The sequence below is a fragment of the Oreochromis aureus genome, linkage group 13 (assembly GCF_013358895.1).
Source record: "Oreochromis aureus strain Israel breed Guangdong linkage group 13, ZZ_aureus, whole genome shotgun sequence".
In the NCBI taxonomy this organism is placed as follows: domain Eukaryota; kingdom Metazoa; phylum Chordata; class Actinopteri; order Cichliformes; family Cichlidae; genus Oreochromis; species Oreochromis aureus.
In genome coordinates this window covers 414081-432884 of record NC_052954.1, presented here as the reverse complement: position 1 = coordinate 432884, position 18804 = coordinate 414081, and the positions used below count along the sequence as shown (strand labels likewise).

The 18804-nt window shown below is 44.0% G+C and overlaps 1 protein-coding gene across 2 annotated transcripts in view; it reads left to right on the top strand.

Annotated features, from left to right (window-relative positions):
- Positions 1-18804, top strand: part of gbf1 (golgi brefeldin A resistant guanine nucleotide exchange factor 1) — a 98822-nt gene that overhangs the window by 53834 nt on the left and 26184 nt on the right. For both annotated transcript variants that reach the window (XM_031747913.2, XM_031747911.2), the window contains exons 5-15: positions 2502-2620; positions 2738-2846; positions 3352-3412; positions 11307-11361; positions 13663-13807; positions 13913-14139; positions 14257-14425; positions 14553-14764; positions 15178-15276; positions 15367-15561; positions 17890-18082. In XM_031747913.2, coding sequence (XP_031603773.1) covers positions 2502-2620; positions 2738-2846; positions 3352-3412; positions 11307-11361; positions 13663-13807; positions 13913-14139; positions 14257-14425; positions 14553-14764; positions 15178-15276; positions 15367-15561; positions 17890-18082 — 1584 coding nt within the window. The remainder of the gene's footprint in view (positions 1-2501; positions 2621-2737; positions 2847-3351; positions 3413-11306; positions 11362-13662; positions 13808-13912; positions 14140-14256; positions 14426-14552; positions 14765-15177; positions 15277-15366; positions 15562-17889; positions 18083-18804) is intronic.

The following is an 18804-nucleotide window of genomic DNA, read 5'->3' as shown; positions in this document are numbered from 1 at the left end:
ATCTTATTGCTCATCTTTCCTCCTTTGCCCCTTCTGTTTTCTCAGCTTCTCCTGTAGTCAGCAAAGTCCCACACTGTGCTGCTAGCAGCCGCGTGGTCACTGGACCTCACAGGGCTCAGAGTGAGGCTCAGCCGAGGCTTAGGCTGCAGGGACTGCCAGAAGAGATGAGCTTAGAGTACAGCTGAAGCCTGCCTGGGGCTGAGGCTGGAATAAACTCTTATTTTCTTAATAAACTGCCTGTTATAATGAAACAACAAGGCCAGTTGCTGAATCTCTACGTCAGAGCATTAAAGAAATTGAAATGAGAAAAATGAGTGAAAATACAGTCAGAGTTTTTTGGACACATGCTCAGTGTATGAAAAGCTCATTGTAATTCAGCCCACGCTCTGTGAAGAAAACATAGCTCACAGTTAGCAGTTAGCAGAGCAGCCATGGTGTGCTATTAGGACGACGAACGGTGAACAAACTGTGTTCAGGAACAGAATGAGTATAAATCCAATAAAGTAAGTGTTCCCTGTGTGTGGTTTGTCATGCAGAGTGCAGCTCGAGGTCTTTTTGTGTGTCCCTGCCTCTGTGCCCACTCTGTTACGCCACATTTCAGATTGTGTGTGTTTGGACACAGTTTGATAGACTCGACTTCATGTGGCAGCTGTTTCAGCCCCCTGTTGACTTTGCACCCCTGCTACCCCAATCGCGCGCGCGCGCGCACACACACACACACACACACACACACACACACACACACACACACACACACACATACATTGAGCCTCTCCTTTCCTCAGTGTTATTTTAAACCCCCCCACCCCCACCAAAGCCCACCTTTGGGCACCACTTGCCTACGCTCTGTGCCAGAGGAAGGATTAGTGTTTTATATCACTTCTGTCTCTCTGCTCTATCCCCATGTGGCACCAGTTTCTCTATGTGGGTATTGGATGTTTCCAACACGACCTCCACGGTTGTTGTCACCCTCGACTCTGGAGGGATGTCAGCATGACTCCATCTCCCTGGACTTTTCTGAAACCAGTTCTCAGCCTTAAACAAACGTCTGAATCTTGTTCTCCACACCATCTGTCAAAGAGCAAATTCCCAAGAAGCGTCCTTAACTTTAATTACATATCATGTAGTAAACACATGTTCAGAGGGAAAGGTTCTGTCAGAGTCTTAATGTTGACAGGCTGCATTGCTGCCTTGCTGGGATAGTCCTAATCTTTCCCATCCCCCCCCCCCCCTGCTTATTAGTTAATGAATTGCTGCTCGTGAGGGTGGTGGGAAAGAAAAACAAGATGGCTCAGGCACTCTGGTTTCAGAAACACTGGGGTCTATTGCTCTGCCAGGAGCCGGTGGATGTAAGCTGTTTGTCCAAGCTTACGTTCAATAAAGGGCCACATCTGTCACTAGATCCACGGTTTGAAGCACCGTGTCGATGGATGCTGTTTGAACATGTCTTCATAGTTGCTCATTTCACCAACAATCATTGCCACCACTTGTTGGATATCATGGCTCAGACTGTATTTATGTCACCACTGAACATCTGGCAGACATTGATTGGAGGAAAAATGCTCTAACTGTAGAACTACGTTAGTTTGTCCAGTTACCTTTGAGACTGGGGAACGGTGTACTGTATGAAGTTGCACTAATTCCTAAATGGTTCATGCAAGCAGAAACTCTGCACTTAATTCATGTCATGGTTTAGGATATTTATACACTGCTCATACCAGCAACACAGTGCACATGTGTAGGGTTCCTAATATGTCCTTTTTGAGTCTTAAGTATTGGAAGCCTCAGAGTCGAGATGGGAGGCCACATCAGTTCAACCACTTGCTTGTTATAAAAATCTAAAAGCTTTTAAAATGATATATTTATATATATTTCATATATATTTCAGATTTCAGATTTAAACATTGTTTTAAATTAAGAAAGAAAATCTGGTGAATGAACTCATGCAGTACCTACATGCCCACCAAAGGCAGCAGTCACTGACCTCACTGCAAATACATTATGGATGTGATGGTGGACAGCACTCTAAGAGCTCCACAGAAGCAGGATTATTCCTGTTCTGTCAGCACATACCGGAGCAGCTTCTTGAGCCTTCGGTGCAGGGTACACACGTGTGCCATGGATTTACTGCATTATTTTAAAGCATTTTCAAACATATATACGACACTTTACGGTGCTCTGTGCTACATATTTTTTTAATATGCTTGTGTATCCTGCTGTGTGCCACAGTTTTCTGCAGCAGTAAAAATAATAATTGATTATTAATAAAGGAAATATCAAAACTGGCCATCATAAGTTTTGAGATCACTGAATCAAGTCTTCCTTTATTCAGCCAGCTGTGCAAAACCTGAAGATGAAGAGGAGACTATGTAGCATGAAGTCCGGTCGAGCTGGACCTCATCAATGAACGTGTGTCTGAGAGTCAGTTTCTCTTCGGCGCTGCCTTCAGTGGCGACAGTGTGACTGTTTGAGAACCTTCTGTGTTTGTTGTCTGTTGGCAGATGCTAACCACGAGGCAGCAGCGGAGGCCATCGAGAACATGGCAGACGCCGTTACGCACGCTAGATTTGTAGGAACAGACCCGGCCAGTGATGAAGTTGTCCTTATGAAAATTCTACAGGTATGTCCCGTTTGTTTGGTCAGCACTGTCACTGCCATTATAGTCTTTGACTGTCATCGTCTTAGAAGGTCATGAACCACAGTATGCATGTTAGTACAGTTATACCTGCTGTTTCAGGTCCTGAGGACTTTGTTGCTGACACCAGTGGGAGCCCACCTGACCAACGAGTCTGTTTGTGAGATCATGCAGTCCTGCTTCAGGATCTGCTTTGAGATGCGTCTAAGTGGTAAGTTTATTTGCAGCTAATTCCAGGAAGCGTTGCATCCTTATTTGAAACAGTTTGATCAAGTTTTACTGGCATATTCCAGCAGCTGCTTCACAACACAGTATTTCACAGCTTGTGTGTATGATTCCTTTGATGCACAGTGTTTTTTACATTTTACATCATTTCACCATTTAATGCCTGTGAAATTGTATTCAAACAGTCTGAGAGTGAAGAATAAAGCTAAATTAATAAGAATATTAAATTGTTCTGACCCTGAGGACTCGACACTAAGTACAGTGTTTGTGTGAGATTAGCCTCAGCCTGATAACAGAAGACATTTTCACATCTTATTCATCTTGTTTGACGACCTGTTCTTTGGCTGTACCGCTGTGTTCTGTGAGGTTCAACTAGTCCAGTCCTGTTGTTGACATAAAAATATCAAATTATGTCTTAAACTGTCTCCACCCAGAGACGTCTTCTCTCTCTCAATTTTTGGTTCTCATGTCTCTAATGTCTGTGTGTGCAGAGCTCCTCAGGAAGACAGCTGAACATACACTGGTTGACATGGTGCAGCTATTATTCTCCAGGTAAATAAATGAGAGAGTAGTTGTGTTGGTTGTTTGTTACAACAAGCTGACCGTCTTTAATATAAACGAGAAAGGTTGTAAGACAAACACTCTCGTCTTGGAAACTTGTTAAAATAAATGTCCATAGTAAGTTTCAAAATGCCAGAGATACAGGTTACACTTCATGGCAGAATCTTCAGAAGTGGATGCAGAGCTTTGTGAGCTGGGCCCTTTAGCTTTGGGCTCACTGACAGGCTTTGTATCCACATTAAGTACATGATCACAAGTTCAGTAAGATCTGTGAGAGAAATGGTTATTTTGTCTTAAATGTTTGTCTTTTGACCAGAACACTCACCCCAAGCTGTTGTTACCTCAGTCTGGTTCTTCCAATGTAAGATTCTATATATGAAGTTTGACAAGTTTATTCTGATATTTAAAATGTAAAATTATTGCATAGCAGCCACTTCATTGTCTAATCTGGGTTCTCAAATCATGGCTTTTTGTCAGTCTCCACTTTGGCTTTAATAGAAAACTACATGAAAATGAAAATTATCCTCTTAATTTTATGAATCCTCAATAACAAAGATGGACACATATAAGTGGTTCATATTTAGTCGCATCTGCTGTGACCAGTTGGGATGAGAGGAGGAAGACATGCTGTGGAAGAGAGCCAGTATGACTCAGTGCAGAGAGGTCTATTAACACATAGGGAGTGAAGAAGAAACACCCAGTGCATCATGGGAATCCCCGGCAGCCTACGTCTATTGCAGCATAACTAAGGGAGGATTCAGGGTCACCTGGTCCAGCCCTAACTATATGCTTTAGCAAAAAGGAAAGTTTGAAGCCTAATCTTGAAAGTAGAGATAGTGTCTGTCTCCTGAATCCAAACTGGAAGCTGGTTCCACAGAAGAGGGGCCTGAAAACTGAAGGCTCTGCCTCCCATTCTACTTTTAATGTATAACGTAAATTATACTGTGGAACATAATTAACCTGAGAGTGAAGAAGACTCCCCAGTTACACAAAGAAACTGGAGTCTGTTCTGAGATATGCACTGCAGTGCAGTACCTGTAATACCTACAGCATGTTCTAATCGCTCTAATAGGATATTATGGTCAACAGTATCGAACGCTGCACTGAGGTCTAGCAGGACAAGCACAGAGATGAGTCCACTGTCAGAGGCCATAAGAAGATCATTTGTAACCTTCACTAAAGCTGTTTCTGTGCTGTGATGAGCTCTGAAACCTGACTGAAACTCTTCAAATAAGCCATTCCTCTGCAGATGATCTGTTAGCTGTTTGACAACTACTCTTTCAAGGATGTTTGATATGAAAGGAAGGTTGGAGATTGGCCTATAATTAGCTAAGACTGCTTATGCACTGTTCCAATGCTACTACGCACGTAACCCCAGCATAAGGGGTTAGGGGAAGAGGATAGAATCTCCAGCAATCCAGCCTGACAGTAAAACAACTTGTAGCTCGGTGTTCCAACATTCCGAAGAAGCAACTGCTAGCACAACTAGAGATCGATGAGGTACAGGGGGGCCAGGATGTCAGGTCAGAGGGAAGATAATATCATCTCCACCCAGGATTGGGTACCAAGCCCCAGATACAACCGAAAGCCTGATGAGTGCGAGAGAGAGAAAGGGTCATTGCGAAGCTGGAATCTCGAACCCTCCGTGGCCAATTGCCAAGACTATGTGAAGTACCCTGGAGATCTGCTAGAAGATGTGAATGCAGCATCACGAACAATCCTTACTGCGACCATCATCAAGACTGAGAAGTTGATCTACATAACGGCAGCAGTGATCACAGAGATGAACACCAGGAGCAGTAGCCTCTTTGGAGGAGGAGACTAGAGGCCAAGATCGAGGCAGTGTGGAGGGAAGTTAGCCAAATATCAGAGCTGCAGAAAGGTGCGATATAGAAGGCGGTGCCTAAGAAGTACAGGTAGCTGTCCACACCTGAGGCCTTGGAACCGGCCAGGCAAAGATTCACAGCCTTGGCCAGCTGCTTATAGAGATATACCAGAGAGATGGAAGACACAACCCATAACAGCAATGCTCCGTAGCTAGTGGATCTAAGAGCAGGCCATATCTACCTGAACAGGATCCAGTAACCACCACAGTGGCAGACATTCATAAAAAGGATCTCAGGTATGAAGAGTTGAACAGTGCCAGGCTGACATGATTCAGGCTGAAGAAGCTGACTGTACTGCTTCTGGCAGCGCAAATGAACCAGCTGCTAGTGTGAGACATAATAGCTAATGGCTAACTGAAGGCTGGACTGTCCTGATCCCCGAAGATCTCCAGTAGGGACCTGTACCATCCAACTGCCGGCCAATAACCTGCCATTCATAACACACAGTTCAGCAGCATGATTCATTATTGAAGAATGGGATTAATGGCTCCAGGTTCCTGTGTTTGGACAGTTTCTGACATTTTGCATTAAACTGTGCTCAGATTTAACTGCAGGTGTGCTAACTGAGTATGTGTGTAAGAGAGGGTAAAAGTACAGTGAATGATGATAACCTAAATTATGCTTAATAGTCTGTGTCGCCATCATTAGGATGAGATTAGAGGAGATGTTTTTTATTTATCTTCAAGTTGGGAGATCCTGATGTTAGAACAGATACAAAGAAATGTAATTCCACCACAGCACATACGTAACAAATACCAACACTAACTAGGAGTTGTAAGGCTAAGGTATGTTTGACAGCTCCACACAAATGCTTTGGATGAAAAGATGCTCTTTAGCAAAGGTTGTCTAGCCTTGGTCTAATCAAACGCCCCTCTCACTCACTCACAGCACCATCGTCCACACCTCGTGTTTAGGAGTGCCAGTCACATTTGGTCACAGACAAAGGGATGAGCCACTTGAGCTGCATGCCGTATGATCTGCATATAGATAAAGCTGCTCTCTGATTCAGCAGCAATGTTCCAGCCCCCATAAATATTAAGCACACACACACATCACGCACTGAGAGTTAGCATTGCCAGCAATGCCACATAGAAGCAATCAGCAAAAGCATGTCTGCTGATGTGAGTGACACGGACTGCAGCTGGATAACAAACAGAGCTTAAATTAAAGGTGTGATTTGTTTCACCTCCTCCCTGATGTTGTGCATTCTTAACTAAGACTATTTGACATGGGATTTGTTACAAAGCGCTAGCTTATCTTCCTTTCAGTGAAGTCCAGTATTAGGTTTTGCTGAGGTTGTTGCTGTTTGCTGCCAGTTCCTCCTAGCAGTCCTGTTGTTATTTGCTGCCAGGACTCTTGTGGCATCTTGTTATCAAGTCCTATTACAAGACTTTACTGTGTGAGCATAAATCTCCCTAACAGACATTTCAGCACATGAGCAGGTGCTATGAATGAGTCTGGACTTCTTACTCTATTGTTCTCATCCTGCACTCTCTCACACACAGACACACACACGTCTCCCAGCTCATTTCCCTCGTGTTCAACCCCAGCCCCCTGCTTGTCCACAGACCCTGGATAATAGAGATGTGAGTCTGGGATGCCCTCCACCCTCACCCACCTCCATCAGAGAGTAATGAGCAGCAGCTCTGCTCAGTCTTAGATTGGCTGCTGAAAGTATTAAGCATGTTAATCTGTTGGACCCACAGATCATCCAATAATCGTGCTTACAGAACAACACTATTAACGCTGAGCTAATGTCAGGAGAAGGCTGCTGGCTCACACACACTCTGGCTGTGTGTGTGTGTGTGTGTGTGTGTGTGTGTGTGTGTGTGTGTGTGTGTGTGTGCGCGCGTGTGTGTGTGTGTGTGTGTGTGTGTATGTTTGCGTGCGTGTGTGTGTGTGTGCTTGGTTGTTGGTGAGATCTCATCATTTTCTAGTGAAGCTTTAGCTTCACAGAAACCTGGTGACGCACACAAACACACTCTGTATGTGATGCCTCACATTTGTGGTTTGGGCTGAATGTGCTGAGACTCTTACAGTAATATTTCCTCTTAAGCAGCTTATCACAGGCTCTGTGTTTAGTGTTATACGTTTCTTCTTTTTGTGGATTTTATTATTTATTATTGTACTTTTGTAGAGTTTTAATCAAAAAGTCGTTGTTAGTGTTTTGTGAGAGTTAAGGCTGCCCTTTGGTTCAGGGCTAAAGGATGCATTAAATAACTTTAAAGCAGTGTCCTTGTATGAACCAGTTACCACCTCTGGGCCAGTATAAAACAATTATTTAAATCTCTGTCTAAATAGAGGTAGAACTTTTGGTGTTCGCACGTGTACATCGCACACACACATACACGCTAATAAAGGAATGGCTGTGACTGCTGTGGCTTCAACAAATCGGTCACTGGACACTTTTCAAAGACTACCAGTCAAATTTGATTGAAAACAGCTTTAATTTGTTTTTCTTTGGCTCTGTCATCCAGATACATTACATTTGCTGTAATGGGCTGTTAACTGTAGAAGCTACCTTTCCCTCGTCTTATTCACCAGGGCTCACCACAGCAGGTACTTATGTATATTTGATTTGGCAGATTTTCCTTATTGGAAGCCTTTCCTGGATATTTGGAATTGAACCAGGGATTTTCCACTTGATCGGTGAATGTGTAATCCCAAACACTATGGAGCCACTGCACTGCATTCTTTAATAACTACATTTATTATAATCGTTAAAGCTGTTTATAGTTTATCATGTGACAAACTGTGATAAAAGCAACCGTCGCTGTACAACAAAAAACAACAACACTTTGCTCCTTGTTTTGGATATATGTGCTGAACATTGGTGTCAGGCAGTGTTAGCGTGGCTGGCTGGTTTCACCATTTTGGCGAATAAGATGACGGAGGTCAGTGGTTGATTTAGTACATGGGGAGTCAACAGTCACTGAAAAGATGGTTTGAGGAGAGCGAAGAGACTCTATTACTGTGACAGCTGTGTGGGAAGTGCTTTGTTATAACCACTGAGAGGACATTGTTGATCTGGTGGTTTGCATAACAGACTGCATGAATTTTTGTGTGGATAACGCTGTATCAGCCAGTACCGTACAGTGTTTTTCAAACAACAATTGTGGATAACTCCTGACATCAACGCTGCCCTTAAACAGAAAAAGAGGCTTCAGGTCAGAAAACAAGGAAGAACTGAAGACTGTACAGAGACGCCTGACGAGACAAGGAAGATGAAGGAAAAACGATGTGGGATGGAGAACCAGCTGCGTTAGCAGAGTTTGCAGGGCTCATGGAAACATCTCTGGCTGCAAGGAAGTCGGTTCTCAACCTGTAAGGGACATAAGCCTTTGATTCATCATCTTCCCGTCTTGCAGGTCTACTCACACTGCAGCTAAAGTCACCACCTGGGCACCTGGGGGCTGCCAAACACAGCCGTGCTCCTCTTTGGAACAACAGGTTAGGGTTTCGAATCCCGACGTGTATCCAGTAAGACCCCGGGCTAGGCCTCCTACCTACCCAAGCCTATCTCAGAGTATGTGCAAGATATATAACTGAAGCCATACCGGCTCGGAAATTGCCTGGATTGTCAGAGTCTGCATCAGGTGTTGACCAAGACGCACTGATGAGAAGTGGGATGCCCTTGTTCCAGCAGAAGTGGGATGCTGGAACATGAAGGCAGAAGTGGAGAGGGCATGGGAATGGGGAGGTGTTTGAATGCTACTCCGCATGTAATCCCAGGGGAAGCAGTTACATGAAGAAGATGTGGGTCTATGGTTGCTTCGACAGCCAATGTCCAGACTGATGGTGAAACAACTAGTAGCTCAGCATTCCAACATTCGGAAGAAGCAAATGTTATCACAACTAGATATTGACAATGTACAATATAAATGCTATGGCAAGGAGGAGCCAGGACATCAGGGGGGAGATATCATCATCCTCACCCTCCAAGATTTGTCTAAGATCAAGGCAGTGTGGAGTAAAGCTGGGCAACTATTGGAGCTGGAGAAAGGTGCGATGAAGAATACCTTACCTTCTATACTTTAGGCCTTAGAAACTGCCAAGCAAAGCATGGCCTTGGCTTACTGCCTGAGCAGGTATACCAGAGATGGAAGTCATGAGAATAAACCAGCTGTTCTACACTCCGCCATCCAAGGTGTGCTCTCAGTGGCAGAGTACATAATGAACAGGCACATGGCTCAGTACATGAATATGTCAGTACAAGAAAGTCTACAAATGCCTCATAGATAGATCCTGGAGTTCCTAGAACTCCACAAGATCAACAAGACCCTAGGAGTCTTCATCAGGAAGTCGGTGGGGATGTGGCAAGCAACACTAGAGGCCTACTTTAAGCACACAACGCTATCAAGTGTGGGATGCGTCTGTCCTGTGCAAGCCTGAACCCGCTCAGTAAAACAGCAAAGGTACTGGAGTGTCATTTGGACTGGAGAAGTGTAATTGGATGATAACAAAGAGGGAAGGTAGTCAGAGCGAAGGTTATTATGTCTGTGTAGGTCCTCGATCAGCCAGGTCATGATAATCGAAGGAGCTTGAAAAGAACAGTGACTGGACTTCTATGAGTTTTTGAAGATGTTTCATCTGAGAAGCTTCTTCAGTTCTAAGAGGAACTGGTGGAGAGTCCCAGATTTAAGCTCTATGGGAGTGTCCTTTAACCCTCTGGGGTCGAATGACACGTCAAAACAGCAAAAAGATGCAGCGACCCAGAGTCTCCATTGTAACTTGGGTCAAAAGTGTGGACTTCAAACTATATAGTAGCTTTTAAATTGTGTTGATAGGCCACGTAAAACCAGAATTATGATTAAAAAATACACACAATGTTTTTTTCTGAACAAAACAGTGGTGTTTACAGCGGGAAGAACAGTAAAAACACCGTTTTCTACGGACAGCGCAAGCAAACACTCTCCGCTTGCGAGTGAAAAAAGGAAAAAGACCCCTTCCCTATTGGTGTTAAAGTGTGCCATGTCAACCAATCAAAAAATGATATGGCAACATGTGGCATTTGGTTGTTTAGGAAGAAGGGGAAGTTTTAGGAGCGACGCTGGTGAGAGAAAGCGGGCGAGCAAAAAAGAATAGAGAGAGAGCGAGTTTTCCTATGTGAGACGTTAGTGACGCTTATTGTGTTTGGAGGCTGTAGTTAGTGTGTAGTGTAGTCATTGTTTTGTTTTATGTGTCAGTTATACTGCTGAATGATACAGTTGATCCAAAAAAGCCACAGCAGGCAGATTCCAGTGTAAACACTGTCTCCACATGGAAAACAGGACTGATACACCTCCTGCTGTCAGACAGGAGGTGTATCAGTTGTTGTGGTTTTTACTGTAAAAAATAGAACTTTTTTCTACTCAGATTTTTAATTTTTTGTCTGAATTTAGATCAATTGTACTAATATAGTATGTCAAAATGGAAAAAATAATTCCAATTTCAAATATTTGAGGTTGTGCTGAAAATAATGATACCAAACAAGGCAAGGTAAACAGTTGTTAAAAGTGAAATATAGAGGTAAAATCAAAAGTAGTGAAAAACGGCCAGACCCTGGACCCCAGAGGGTTAAGAGAGTCGTTGACCCACCATTGATCATCTGCCTAATGACGTGCCAAAGTGTGAAAACAGGTGTGGTCAGTATCAGCCAAGGTTTTGGGTGAACCCATTGGGAGACCTAGCCCCGCCCTATCATGTGATTTATTGATACCAAATGACCCAAGATGTGAGTGGACATCGAGGTGTCTGGGATGAGACCTTAAACCTGGATTAGATGATTTCCGTAGACTACAATAGAAATAGTCATGAAAATAAAGAAAACCCATGAAATGAGAATGCGTGTCCAGTCTTTTGACTGTTGGTGTATTTGCTTCCATTTCTAATTCACTTACATCATCACTTACATCAAGATGCACGGTGTGGGCGAGGTTGGGATGGCGGCTGGGATAGGTTGGTGATTTATGTCATAGACTGTAGATGGGATGTTTTAACATGTGCATGTTTCTTTACAGACTCCCCCAGTTCAAAGAGGAGGCCAAGAGTTATGTTGGTGCTAACATGAAGAAGGTAACATGGCTGAGATTGTGAATGTGTGCTGCTTGCTGTTATCATGCTTTCTCTTATTCTTTGTTAAGCTTCTGTCTGAGTCTGTGTCCTCCCCCTGTGCTTGGATTCACTTTATTATTTGTAACTATTAGTTTTCTTTTCAAGTTTCCTGTACTTGTATGTGTCCCTGTTTTCCTTCCCATAGACCCTATCCATCATACTGGACACTCAGGATGTTATTTGTGCAGAGCAGCATAGAAACACAAGTCAGAGTGGGCTAGAGAGGGTATTTAATTGGCAAGGTTAGCATGGCTTCTTGTTGGGAGTGCATGAGTGTTAAACAAGGTGATAAGGATGTATTTGAATCAAACATCAGCATCTCAACATGTCTGCAGAGGTTCAGAGGTTCTGCAGAGGCAGTATCCACCAGTGAGCAGCACAGTGGTGCTGTGGTGTAGACTGTAATTACAAGTGCATTACATGTTGCAGTTGCACTAAGTGAGAATAAGAACAGTTAACAGTAGAACTAGTTACACTCTGGCTTTATCTATCAGATGCTGCTATTTTATTGCACTGTTAAAGACAGCATCCGTGTGTCTGTTTGAATCCTTTGTACTGTAAATGCAAAATTATTGTCAAAAATAATTTGGTGAGTTTTTTCTTTTTGCCCCTGAGAGGTGTTAAAGCAGTGGCTGTGGTGTCATTTGTTCTTTACACTTGCTGCTGACTGCTCTGCAACTTTTTATGGCAGTTTTTAATCTAAAGCTCATTCTTACATCGCACCGGCTTTATGGGCAAAATCACTTTACAGCTTTAAATGTGTAAACTACATCTCTTTTACACATATTTAATGTAATTTGAAGATGTATCACATGACTAAAAATGAAGACACTTTGACCTTCCAGGTAAATTCAATCACTGCAAAGCAGTTCCATAAGTCAAACGTACAGATGAGGCAAAGTAAACGGCTTCATTCAGTCAGCAGTGCTTTACTTCTGCTAAGCTCACCTTTATGAATGCCTGTTGTGGTTCAACCTGGACTTTCTGTGAATGTCCCTGCCTCTGAAGCATTGACTGGTACAGCACTGTACACCATATACTCCACAACACAACAATGACCCTTTTTTGTCCTTCGAGCTGCTGGTTATGTGTCACGTCACATATGTGTATTAGATGCAGATTGGGGTGTTCCCAGAGTTCTATCACTTGTTGCTTCTTGCATGGTCTGCCTGTCCACTCACACATCTGTGCTGGCTGCTCTTGGTTACAGCCTACAGTGACTGTGCACTCTGATCCGGAGCACTGTTTGCATTCCTCCCATTGTGCATAGATGTGTATGCTCAGTTGTGTTATGTGTTGGTCCCACTTATCTGCTGATAATGTTATCCATCACTAATCATGGGCCTTGCCTGCTCCCCTTCTCTTCTGAGGCTTACAATATCTTGTGGAAAAACAAACGTGTGCAGGTAAGGAAGATTACTCTCAGTATTTAGGCTGGGCCAGTATAGAGGTTCTCTCCCAGTAACCTTTGACTTACCCTCTTTTCTTTTACCTGTGACCTTGGGAAGATGGAGGCATAACATGACACATAAACACAAAGCAGACCTGCAGATCCTGCTGGTCATTGTGTGACACATAGCAGTCTATGACTGTGTAATACTCACATTACATCTGGATTATCATACTTCGCTTTAAATGATGGAATTCATTTGGGCTACACTGTCTCAGCTGTTGGATATCATGTGCCAATATGTGTCCCAGCTGTTAGCAGATAGCTTTTTTTGTATGTGTTTTTGCGTTTGTTTTTTTTTAAATTTAAAACAGACTTCCAACTATCTCAAGTGTTAAATAAATAAATAGTTAGAGGAGTAAAACCTTTGGGAATATTCTTCCAGCAGAAGTCTCTTCCTGTTCTTTTTTTGCAGACACTTTCTCATACTGGGGCAGGGCTGTGTGATACGACTACATGCATGGATCGTTTCATATTATACTCTGTTCAATGCAATAATTTTTCATTGCTTTAGATGATGGTTTGTAATAGTGCGCCACAGGAGGACCAGCCAGACAAATCAAGGAGCTCGTTTCTAAACTGTAACATGAAAAGTCTGACACAGAGCAGAAAACTGTGCTGTGCAAATTATGTGGCAAATAGACGCTGACACAACAAAGCTGTACTAGCTAAGCAAGAGTAGCGTGAAAGAGTATGGAGACAGTTCACCAATGAGTAAATTATCTGGATATAAATCTAAAGAGAAGTGAAACATTGTCATTGCTCAGTGATGATGGACCAGCTGACTCAGTGAACCACTGTGTTTCCTCCAGCTGAAGATGCGTGCCGGTGGCATGAGCGAGTCATCGAAGTGGAAGAAACAGAAACGTTCCCCGCGACCTCCTCGGCACATGGTCCGTAGTTCCTCCGGTCAGATGGAACCAAGCCAGCCCAGCACGCTCAACAACAACCTCTCAGGTGGGACACACACTGTGGTAATAATGGACTCACAGCCGTCTGTAAGCCGAGCTTGGCTTTCAGGTCTTTGGTGTAACGCTGTATGACTGGATCCTGTGTTCTCAGGTGGTGTCCCATTCATGGAGGAGGGCTTGTCCAATCCCAGCCTTCCCGTCTCAGACAGCTCTGCCTCATCTATCTGTAGCCCAACAGCCACTGACAGCGGCCTGGGCACCTGCTCAAAAACTACTTCCAGGGAAGACCTTTCTGACCTGGATCAGTGCAGCTCTGCATCAACCGCTGGTGCAGCCATTGCACTCACAGGGACTGAGTCTGGCTCTACAGATGCACAGGTGAACATGTTTCTAATGTCTGTTATTTGCATTTTCAGCTGCGTGAGAGAGATTGTATTTCCTCGGTTCTCCCTGTCCTTCTCCCTAATCTCTTGTGCTGCGCCTCTTTCTGTCTAGTTTGAGGCCCAGCAGGCTGAACCAGCCCCGTCAGCCTCAGTGGAGTCCATCCCTGAGGTTCTGGAGGACAAAGACTCCATTACAGAGCAGTCAGACAGTGCCTCTGTCCATGATATGGATTACGTCAACCCCAGAGGCGTCCGCTTCACACAGTCCACGCAAAGAGATGGTAGGATCCAGCTGAATTTAGCAAGAAGGGCAGAAGATGATCTGAGAGTTCCACATTTCTGTGATGCATAAAGAAAGCTGTAGAGTGGTTCTCTCTAACCTCTTCTCCTTTTGCCTCGTGTCTGTAGGAGCATCCCTCATCCCGTATGGCCTGCCGTGTCTCAGAGAGCTGTTTCGTTTCCTGATTTCACTGACCAACCCTCATGACCGCCACAACACTGATGCCATGATGCACATGGGCCTGCAGCTGCTGACTGTGGCCCTTGAATCAGCACACATCCCTAACTACCAGTCCTTATTAGTGCTGGTCAAAGACGAGCTCTGTAGACACCTGTTCCAGGTAAATTAAATGTAGATGATGTCATTGCTGCACGATGTTGAGTGAGGAGCAGTCCTCGTCAAACCTGCGGTCCTATTTGGGTAACTCTGTGCTGATCTGAGTCTTTTCAGTGATTATTGGCTTTTTATTGAACTAAAACATCTGGTCCTGGTTCCTTACTGAGATGGCTAAAACTGTGTACCATATATTTGTGTTTCACTTTGTGCTAATGACACACATGACTGGAGTGTTTTTAGGTTATAAACCCAGATATCTGCTCTTAACCTTCTCGACTGATTTATCTGACCTCAGATGGACTGATTAGTTCTCTTTGTTGAGCCCTGAGTCCTCTGCAGGGCAGTACACTGGTGTAGTTCAGCAAAACCAGGCCTCAAGCCTGGTTTTGCTGATGAAGTACCTCATCTGTGTTCCAGCTGCTGAGTGTGGACCGTATGAACCTCTATGCTTCATCCATACGAGTTTGCTTCTTGCTCTTTGAAAGCATGAGAGCACACCTGAAGTTTCAGCTAGAGGTAGCTCTTCTCATTGATCCACACTCCTGTCATTGAGCTTTCATAGTGTTAACCCCTGAGGACCTGATGGCCATGTCTCTGTTTGCTCAGATGTACCTGAAGAAACTCATAGACATCATCACTTCAGAGAACATTAAGATGCCCTACGAGATGAAGGAGGTGGCTCTGGAGGCACTGGTCCAGTTATGGAGGATCCCCAGTTTTGTCACTGAGCTCTACATTAACTATGACTGTGACTTTTACTGCTCCAACCTCTTTGAAGACCTCACCAAGCTGTTGTCTAAGGTAACCCGCCCTGAAAGGCTTGCTAGTGATGAACAAGCCCTTGTTTTCTTTTTTGTACAGAGGACAGACCGCTGCAGTTGTTCTGCTTCCATTTATTTGAATGGCAAAATAATAGAAACCAGTTTTCTATTAGAAGAGGTTTACAATATCCTCCATTTCTTCTACTGCTGAATGTTTTCTATAGAAAATGTTTCGCTCTGTTTAGACACTAATCACCACTTTTTAGTGTAAAATATTGATTGATTGATTGATTGATTGATTGATTGATTGATTGATCATACTTTATTCATCCCAAGGGAAATTGGGTTAAGGCTGTCAGCCGTGCCAGCGCCGTCTTACCCATTCGACCATACATACATTACACAAACATCACATGGGGAAGACAGGTCAGAGGGGTATAACATGGAAAAGCACAACATGAGGAAAGATAAGGAGAAAAAAATAACTCCCCCCAGACTGAGCTCCAACAGGGAGATCAGTTTGAGAACAGAAAAAAACACCTCTGCACATAGCACATGAAAAAACTCTTCATACACCAAAGAAACACATGACAAGCAACAGGGATGGGTAAAGGGTGAGAGACAGCCAGTGTAGACAGTACATCCGGGCCTGCAGCCTATGCGCTGGTCTCCATGATCCACCGTCAGCATCGGAAGGGAATAAGCGTCGAAGGAGTTTGGAGGGGGGAGGGGGGATGAGTGTATGTCTGCATGTGTATATATGTCTGTGTGCATGTGTGTGTGTATGTGTGTGTGTGTGTGTGTGTGTGTGTGTGTCCAGAGTTCAGCTGAGACAGTGTCCTTCGCCCTGCCAGGCTAAGTAAACAGTCTTCCAGCCAACCCAGGTGGCCTTGCATAGAATGGGAAGAACAGTCAAAGCACAGTCGTTATCAGGGTGTTGTTGTTCAGCTCCAGCCTTGAGACCACAGCTGGCGCCGAAGGGGTCTCCGCATGAAATGATGATGGTTTTTACTTTAGTGCAAACAGCTCATAAGAATTTCCAAGCAGTTCTACAGTCCAGCACTGGTCTCTCAATCTCCCGTTGGAGAGCCATGAGCTTCTCCATGATGTTATCAAACTTACGTTCCGTGATGTTGTCATTCTTGTGGTCAAAGAGCCGATTCTGAGAACTCACGACCGCAGTGAGCTTCTCCAAGATGTGATCCAGTCTGCACTCAGAGGTCTTATTCTGAGTGTTCACGGCAGCCGTGCGCTTCTCCAAGATCTTATCCGTGCTGCACTCAATGAGCCCATTTTGAGAAACTCACGCCTCGTCCCATCGTTTCAATCCCAGCGGGCAGCCTTGTGGGGGTTTGAACAGCCGGTTCCGCTTCCTTAATTCTTCGATAAGCCAGGGCCAAGCCAGCTCCAATCAGCAAGAACCCTGTTATCATGGTTCCGAATAGGTAGATATCTTCAGCACTCAGGCTCACCCGAGCCCAGAATTCTCGTTGAGAAAAGGGTGTCAATTGCATTCAGAGACCAATTGATCAAATCCATAATTCCTCTTTCAGGTTTTAGAGAACAGCCTGTGAGAGAGTGTTCCAGGGAAAAGTAATACAGAAAACACGAGACTAGACAAGGACACAAGAGGCTAAGCAGGGAAGCTAAGGGAGAGGAGGAGGAGGAGAAAAGTGTGACCGCCTTCGTCAAGAGCTAGAGAGAAAAATATCAGTGTTTTTAGGTCATATGAACAACAAACAGGTGATAACAGAAAGCAGATGCAGCTCATGGCTGTTTTTGATTTGCGTTGATCTCCAAACCAGTTGTTTTCACTGCACCACCGTCCTGTTCATCCATTGGAGATATCAGCTGTTTTGGTTGCTGTGCAGCAGTGATGTTGAATCAATGTGTAAACACAGTCTCGAAATCTTGGGCTGTGTAAAACGTAAATAAAAACAACATGCACTAATCACATCACTAATCAGGACTGCAGAGAGCTGTCTCCCAACCAATCCTGTATTTACAGCCTGACATTCCTTTCCCAAAGTCCCCCAGCCAGGCTCCTCAGCTTCCAGACATTTAAAAGAAGAGAGGATGCTGCACAGTGGTACACATGTGGTCAAATAGTCCATCAACTTCAAAATGACCTCAGACCTCAGAGCTGCCAGAGATGATCCAAGCAAAGCAGACAGAAACAAAAGATCAGTCAGAACAGAGCCAAACATGTCCAATCAGAGGAATGATACGATTTTAGTAGTATAGTAGTAGTAGATTTAAAGGTAGTATTATGTACCTGGATAATAGACCTTTAGACAAGTACAGGTTAATATTCTGTAGATTATAATGTGAGTATTATGTGAAAGTATTTTTTCTTCCTTTGCGGTAGAACGCGTTTCCAGTGTCGGGGCAGCTGTACACCACCCACCTCCTGTCACTGGAGGCCCTGCTCACAGTGATCGACAGCATCGAAGCTCACTGCCAGGCCAGGGTGCTAAACAGCATAGCTCAGCAAAACCAAGCAGAGACTGTGCTGGCAGACGGAGAGGGTGCAGCCAAAGCTGAGACGGACTCTGCAGCCGGTATAAGCACACTTTCACAGATAACTTAATACCTCATAGATGGTCTCCAGTTTGGGTGTCATTTTACTGTGTCTTTTTCACCTTTGTCATGTGATTGAATAACACACATGTTGGACATGGACATGTTACGTTCTTTGTCTAGGCGTGTATGAACGCAACAAGAAATTGGCCCACTCACGCTCCACCAAAGCAAGAACACAAACAACAATGTCTTCTAAAATGCTAAGCAGCCATTTATTTACTTCAGCTGTGAGCAGTGCCAAAAATAACAAACAAAACTCCCTACTGGTCCCTATGCTGTCCTACACAAAATAAAACCAACCAAAAGACAATCCACTTACCTAACTTTCTAACCAAAAAAACAGGAGAAAACTTAATCAACAAAAATGGCTTCTCACGCTTACTAGGCTGTTGCAGTGAAGAATATGTACAAGGTGAACAAAATACACGACTGCTACATGACAAGCCTATTTACAACTATTTACAAAACTAAAATACTAACACCAGACACCCGAGTGGAACATAGTGGATACACAGACGGACCAGCCCAAAAAAAACAAAGACAGAGGACGCGACTTAAATATACACAGGGAAACACAGGGAGATTGCACACAGGTGGGGAACACAGCTGGGAATAATCAACAAGACGAGACAGAGGTAAAACTGAACACACTCACATGAGACGCGGACCTTCACAATAAAACAGGAAACGAGAACAAATC